Source organism: Oncorhynchus mykiss, chromosome 6 (genome assembly GCF_013265735.2).
Source record: "Oncorhynchus mykiss isolate Arlee chromosome 6, USDA_OmykA_1.1, whole genome shotgun sequence".
Lineage (NCBI taxonomy): Eukaryota > Metazoa > Chordata > Actinopteri > Salmoniformes > Salmonidae > Oncorhynchus > Oncorhynchus mykiss.
The window spans coordinates 75151498-75159729 of NC_048570.1; the positions used below are offsets into that span (position 1 = coordinate 75151498).

Below are 8232 nucleotides of genomic sequence, written 5' to 3' on the forward strand. Positions count from 1 at the left end.
ATGAGCACAAATTCATGATGGGCTCCCATCACGTTATCCGTTGTACAATTAGGGTAATACATGCACTCTATTGGCTTTATGGAGCCATAATGGCTTTTAATTGAAATAAAATGTCAAAACGCACGATAGCCTCAGGCCATCTTACCATGGTAATCTGCCTGTAGATGATTTGAATTTAGATTTACCAATAAGTGTTTATAAGACATTTATATGACATTAGAGCTCCGTTTATTGGTAGTTCTCCCAGTCATTTACAGTGTGTGGCATTTCAATCGGAGAGGTTGCAGAGTTGGTCAAGATGTAGAGAAACAGCACCACTAAGTGTTGAGTCTGAGCAGTGCAGAAATCAGGAACGTATAGATTTTTAAAAATCCACCGAAGGTATTTAAAAGAGGGTTGGTGAATTAGTTCACGGAACATTACAAAGAGTGTTTCACTGAATAAACATATTTTCATTTTCAATCCCAGAGAAGTTTAAATAACCAACACCTGTTCAGTCAAATCAAGAAAATGTATTTAAAAAGCCCTTTTTACATAAATCAAATCAAATCAAATCAAATTGTATTTGTCACATACACATGGTTAGCAGATGTTAATACGAGTGTAGCGAAATGCTTGTGCTTCTAGTTCCAACAATGCAGTTTAGCAATGCAGTTAAGCAATGTACTAAGTGCTAACCCGGCCTTAAAGTCACTAACCCGGCCTAAAACACCAAAGAGCAAGCAATGCAGATGTAGATGCACCTGTTATTGAAGTCTTACATACATTTTACATCTTTCAGGGCCATATGTAAAGTTGATGTATTATCTTTGTCCATCAGGCGCTGTGTACTCAGGACAGTGAGGGTGTGAGAGTCAGCCCAGGCCAGGACCAGAGACCGGCTGTGGAAGGCCTAACCAGCCCCATCCCCCCCATGCAGTTCCCTGCCTTCCAGTGGACCAGACATTCAGCCATCCCTGGCTCTAGGGAACAGGACATGGGCTCCCTGCGCGTCACCAAGCGCCACAGGAAACTACTGAAAACCAGCCCTGTGGTCTCTAACAACTCACACAACTCCTCCTCGTCCTCCTCGGGTTCCCCGGACTCTCCTGAGGAGAGCTGGCAGTGGCACAGACTGTCCCACATCCAGGAAGCTCGGCGGAGGCTGATGAAGGAGGTCTGTGCCAAGTACAAGAGCAGCATCTCCAGAACCATCACACCTCACCACGTGTCCCGGATCTATGTGGAGGACAAGTACAAGCTGCTGTACTGCGAGGTGGCTTATTGATGATCTGATTATTGCATATTGATTATTGGGCTTCTGAATATTGCTGTTATATACTGCTATCTATATTTTTACAACTTATTGATCATTGATGTGTTTTTGTAATTGTGACTGTGATGCTGGCTCCAATGATTTAACAAACCAATTCATGAAGTATTTTTGGAATCTAATGTTATCTCTTTAGGTGCCCAAGGCGGGCTGCTCCAACTGGAAGAGGATCCTCATGGTGCTGTCTGGCCTGGCGTCGTCCACCCACGAGATCAAACACGACGCTGTCCACTACGGCAACCACCTCAAGAGGCTGGACAGCTTCGACCGCCAGGGCATCGCGCAGCGCTTGGAGACCTACACCAAAGTCCTGTTTGTCCGCGAACCCCTGGAGAGGCTGGTGTCCGCCTTCAGGGACAAGTTTGAGAACCCCAACACCTACTATCATCCTGTATTCGGGAAGCCCATCATCTCCAAGTACAGGGTGAACGCCTCCAAGGTGGCCCTCAGGACAGGCAGCGGCGTGACCTTCCAGGAGTTCATGCAGTATCTGTTGGATGTGCACAGGCCTGTGGGCATGGACATTCACTGGGAGCCTACCAGCCAGCTCTGCAGCCCCTGTCTGCTGGACTACAACTTCATCGGCAAGTTTGAGACCATGGAGGAGGAGGCTAATTTCTTACTACGTAGAACTGGTGCCCCGCATAACCTCACCTTCCCCAGTTTTAAAGACAGGAACCCCAAGGCTGAGAGGACTTCAACTCATTTAACCCATCGTTACTTTGCACAGCTCAGCACTTCAGAGAGACAGAGAGCTTATGACTTTTATTACATGGACTACCTTATGTTTAACTACTCCAAACCTTTTAAAGATTTGTATTGATTGACTCTCTGATCTCTGTTTGAGTCCGCAAATCTCCCCTGGCTTTAAGTGGAGGAGCGCACCATTTACAAGTATTACTAGAAGATCATCACATGAAAACAATGTCTCGGTCAGGCATGTCAATGTGGTCCTGTATTAAATACCGATGCAAAACATTGAACTCACAAACAATTTATCACTGCACAGTCAGTGACGTGAAAAGACAGTTCAATGCTTTAAAATGTGTTACGTGAAGTGGTACCCACCTATCATTTTTTGCACTTAGTGTAGCAAATTCTTTCAAATTCTCCAAAAACATATTGACTCAGACTGAGCATTAGTCTGCCACACTACTGCTGGAGAGTGTGTCTGGACAGTCTTATAGGGGAGCATCCCCCTTAAGTATCCCTAAGTACTACTTTACCACACCATCCCACTACCCTTTAGAATACACATCCTCATCACTGTCATCAAGGCTTTTTCTGACACTAATATTTAAAAACTTTACAAAGGGCATTCAGATGACTATATATATTTTTCTATGTATTTCTATAATGGATATATTCACTGCTTCTTTGTGGGGATTTTCATTTCTGATATCACTGAATGTTATTTCAGTAATTATATGGTGAGTGTGTGTAGAGAATATCTGGCTATATTTAGGCCTCTTGGGTCCCCCTGTACATCAGACCCTGTAAAACACGTGTCAAACTCATTCCATGGAGGGCCAAGTGTCTGCAGGTTTTTGCTCCTCCCTTGTACTTGACTGATCAATGAAGGTCATTGATTAGTTAGGAACTCCCCTCACCTGGTTGTCTAGGTCTTAGCGTACAGTCGACCCTCCATGGAATGAGTTTGACAACCCTGTTGTAAAACATGCTGGTTAACACATGGACACGTAGAAATTCCACTCCAATCCTTCCCTAATGACCCAATAAGCCCCTGCAGTGAATTATCACTGCAGTGTTAGAGAGAACAGAACACTGACACCATCTCTTATACTGACACTGACAAAGTCACAAGGCAGCTTATCCTACCCAACTCTGCCTGTGTGTGTGTGTGTGTGTGTGTGTGTGTGTGTGTGTGTGTGTGTGTGTGTGTGTGTGTGTGTGTGTGTGTGTGTGTGTGTGTGTGTGTGTGTGTGTGTGTGTGTGTGTGTGTGTGTGTGTGTGTGTGTGTGTGTGTGTGTGTGTGTGTGTGTGTGTGTGTGCGTGTGTGTGTGTGACAGAGAGTGAGACGTGTGTGAGAGAGAACAACTGGAGCTGCTGCTCTGATCTCTTTTCATGGCTCTGAGGGGGAGTAAGCCCTGGCCCACAGCCCAGACACACTCAGACCTAGGTCCCACACAAGACAGACAACTGTGAGGACAGCTTTATGATGAGATCTCTCAACAGGGTAACAACTTTACACAACCCATAATAACACATAATCTACTGTCCCACAAACTGTACAGGCAATGGGTTGTAGGATCTGTGTGAGAAAGCTAGTGTTCAGAGAAGCCAGCAATTGGAGCAGTATTTCAAAATATCCTCTTTTACCTCCTATGAACAACACTGATTTATAGCTCCACAGTAGAGTACCACAGCTATTCTGCACAGTGGGACGGCAGGGAGAGGCAAGCACACTTGGGGCCAATCAAACACAGTTTCCTGGATAAGTCAGAAATATGATTCTTCCCTGGCTGCTAGAACGCTGGGTTGGTTGGCTTTGTGAAATCCGTCTGTAACAGAAAGAAACTCAATTGCATATGCTGTTGTGTTGTGACGTGTATACAGGTCATGTTATCGACTTGTCCCTGAAACGTGGTTGCTGTTTTTAAATGAATAGTCCTCTAATAAGTAAGTAGAATGTTCCTCATATTCAATTGTGTTCTACTCTGCAGCTCTAGTTAGAATGAATACCCCAGACAAGCCAGGGGGGGGGGGGGGGGGGGGGGGGGGGGGGGGGGGGCTAAAAGGATACAGCACAGGGGGAGGTGCCTTTCTCTATGTGACCAATTACAAAGAAATGCACATTATTTGAATTATATATAGACACTATATTGAGATTTTATATATTTTTTAAGAAGAAACAGAAAGAGATTACATATTTATGATGGCAAATATTATAGGATTATGTCAATGTAGTGTGTTGGCTTTTGCAGTTCCAAAATCTATATGTTGTTTAGATGGTGGTCTGATTCTATATAGTTAGCCAGACTCCGGTCCAAAGCTAAATAGCATAATATAGGTGTTACTTTAACCTACAAAATTCTCCCTCACTCACCAACCCTGTTCTATGGGGTTTCTTGGAAATGTAAGTATGTGGGTCTATGGGTACAACACAGATATATCAAAACTATTTACGGTAACAAGTGAATGTATAACTGTTTTATCGTTGGTGCAAAAGTGTATAAATACCTGTAGATGGTCTGGAACCCTTTGCCTTATTTTACACTGCCAATCAAAAGGTGTATTTCAGGAAGACATTCTGCAGGTGGTTGGTTTCTGTCTGCTGAGTGTCTACTAATAAACTGTCTTTAGCATTTTCACAATGCTGCTTCTTTTTCATGCTTAACACTCTCAACAAACCATTCAAATGTTTTAAAACAGTCAATAAGACACTTTTTCAGGTAAGAAGACACACTCAAACCAAAGTTGTTCACCCCTGGTTTACATATACTCTTTATTTTGTCTTTACCTATTCCAACATCCATTGGAAGTATACTCAGTTCATAGGCGAGGAAAGAAGGCCTAGATTCTCTTTCCCAGTCCACAATAAATGTTATATTGAAGGAGTAGGTATATGGCTCCTGTGAATGTAATCAAGTCCAGACTACTGCATCTGGGGTACTTGGGCCATCGACTTCCTTTTGTAGCACTTTTACATATTCTGCCATGGGGTTGTGAGAAAATGTTCAGTTTTAAAGCTATTCTACACATTTTGCAATGAGTCTAAGATGTCATTTTTCTGTTTTAAAGATAATTTCCTACAATATTGCACATTTTGCTTTGTTTTTTAGTGGAGCTGAGTGGTGGATGAATATGTCAACTCAAATTGATCAATATGTAGAGTAGAGAGAATTTGAATAAACGCTGTAGGCTGATTTCCAAAGCAGCCTTCTGTATTAGTCATGAGAACAGTCAGGAAGTTTAAAATTCTGTTTAAATCCATTCAGAAAACAAAGGCCATCCATCTACCTCATTAGTGGGAGAAATCTCTTGACATGCAGTGGAGAGAACTTCTATGTTCTTTCAGCTCCAGGCTACAGAAAACAAGGAATACAAGAAGTCTGCTGGAAGTGAAAAAAGGAGACAACTTCTCAACTCATAAACATTGTACTGTGTTAGATATAAAAAATAATAATGATTTGAATTTCAATAATAATTATATTTTCTACTAATGTGAATTAAGCCCACAGCTAAACATTCTAATTCTGCCTGTGAGGCAAACATTAACATGGCTGAAGAAAATTGTGGCAATGTTTCTGCTGTGAAGAAATAACACAGCTCTCTGTTGGTGAGCATAAACACTTTCGCACGCACACATACACACACACACACAAATAAATGATTGACACTGTGATGGCATGACAACCTGAATCAGATCAACGGGCTGGCCCACTCTTCCATTCATTACCATAACAAATTTGCTGCTTTGCTTTCACTTCTCAATTCAGCGGGTTGCATTCAAGAGACATCTATCTAAATAATATTTCATCAAAGGTTGATGATGTGGGTGAGCTCATCTGATTCATATGCATGCCAGAGTCATTTTCTCACTTTCACATGAATTTCTTGTTTGTTTTGACAATGTGCTGGAACACACCCAAGACGCGCCCCTGCATTGAACTATTTGGGAGGAAAGCTCATTAAAATGATTTGCTAGGGGTCTATTAATAACTGTTTGATTCCAAGCAAAACCAAACATAAGCCATGTTTAGCTTTTTCTATTGAAAATCCACAGAACACATCCTTATTGAGGACACATCCTTAAACACTGGGCTTTAAGACGTCATCTCATTTGGTTAACAGGCTCATCCACCAACAAGCTGTTGAGCCTGGATACAGGCCTGGTTCAGCATTTGGCAGGATGGCAAGGCTGTGTCTGGCCAATGTCTGAATAGATATTTATTCCAAGGTTAAAATATTTGGTAACACTTTAGTTGAAGGGCACCTACAGAAGGACGTCATAACATATTCAAAAGCCATACATAAACACTTTCATGTACTTATGAAATATATCTGTGTAATTTTATGTTAATTTATATGGCACATACACCAACTGCCACATTATTGCACTCTTCCCTGTTATTGGACAAATCCAACATGAACACAAGGTGGCAGCACATGATCTGAAACAAATGGCATGATGTGGAAATTCTATTGAACAAGTAAATATTGCATACTGGACAGTAATGTCCAGTGCTTCAATAGAATGTGATGTAACCACAGTGTGAGTTCATACACATGACATGTATAATAAATTGCCACTTGTGTCAGCATATAATTCAAAAGTTGTCACGGCTGTTGTCGGAGCTCAGATTTGAAAGAAAAACATCCGTAAAATCGACTGCAACACTTTTAATTAAGCTATATGCTGCCATTGACATTAATTATGCAACAGCTTTAATGAACTTGTATCAATACACACAGGATCTATAATTAAGCTGGTCACGCAAGCTGGTGGGTGGGTATAGAGTCGTTCTCTAACCTTCAGGCTATAGCTTCTACAGAGGCGATAAAGCTTGTTTGGATCGTTGCAACATTTGGGTGATAAAAAAGATACTCCTGTGTGTCTGTTACTATCTAAGGAACAGAAGTATTCCCCTAATGAAGACATTATGCAGATGTAAAAGTACATTTAGGCTGTGTGGAACATCTGTGCAGTGATGAGAATGGACAGGAGTAAGTATTTTCTGGTGAGACGGTTTAGAGAGGGAGAAGAGTGGGGAGGAGAGACAGGGAAAGGACAAAGATAATATATTGACACTTGGTAGGCAGAGTGAACAGTTAGTACAAGTTCAGTACAGGCAAATGACACAATTAAGAAAACAACAAATGCAGGTGATTCCACACAGGTGTAGTTCCTAAGAAATTATGCTTAGGGTCATGTATAGAAATACTGGGCAGGTCATAATTTTGGCTGCCATGGCTATGGCCCCATAGGATCAGCAGGCATAAGGATGACAATGCCCCATCCACAAGGCACGAGTGGTCACTGAATGGTTTGATGGGCATGAAAACGATGTAAACCAAATGCCATGATCATTTCAGTCACCAGATCTCAACCCAATTGAACACTTATGGGAGATTCTGGCGTGGCGCCTGAGACAGCATTTTCCACCACCATCAACAAAACACCAAATGATGGAATTTATCATGGAAGAATGGTGTCGCATCCCTCCAGTATAGTTCCAGACACTTGTAGAATCTATATCAAGGTACATTGAAGATGTTCTGGCTCGTGGTGGCCCAACGCCCTATTAAGACAAGTTATGTTGGTGTTTTCTTTATTTTGTCAGATACATGTATCTCATCCTATATATCTTACACACATACACTAGGATTGGCTCATATAACCACTAGTCCTTGGTTGTAATTTATACATTCCATTAACAACCCTTCAGATAATAAAGTCATGCTTAGTGATGCTTGTCACATTGATGATGAAGAAAATGTGTCTCATTTTTGTCTCATGAAGTAAAATCATATTTCATGCATGTATGTATTTGAATGTCTATTTCAAATATCATGTGACACTTATGAGGGTAGAATTAATAGAACTACTCAGACAGGATTGCCCTAGTCTATAGGTGCAGAGGTTGGCTAGCTTCTGTAAAGAATGAGTCTATGGTGGATAATGTTCCCCATTCCACACCTCCTCACCTCCAGGCACAGCTAACAAACAGGTACAGATATAGAATCTTAATTTGAGCCAGTTTGCTACAGCAGGAAAATACTCCGGAAACAGGAAAGGTGAATTATTATGTGGATTCTAATTAAGGGAATTTTTTTTGGGGGGGGGGGGGGGGGGGGGGGGGGGTGAAACATTTGTAGGGGATGATACATTTGTAGGGGATGATACATTTGTAGGGGATGATACATTTGTAGGGGATGATACATTTGTAGGGGATGAT

General features: G+C 41.8%; 1 protein-coding gene across 1 annotated transcript in view; it reads left to right on the forward strand.

Annotated features, from left to right (window-relative positions):
- Positions 1-4031, forward strand: part of LOC110526582 (carbohydrate sulfotransferase 8) — a 233133-nt gene extending 229102 nt beyond the window's left edge. The window contains exons 4-5 of the mRNA XM_021607672.2: positions 821-1255; positions 1449-4031. Of these exons, the coding sequence (XP_021463347.1) occupies positions 821-1255; positions 1449-2135 (1122 nt within the window). The 3' untranslated portion in view covers positions 2136-4031. The remainder of the gene's footprint in view (positions 1-820; positions 1256-1448) is intronic.
- Positions 4032-8232: the final 4201 nt, after the last annotated feature.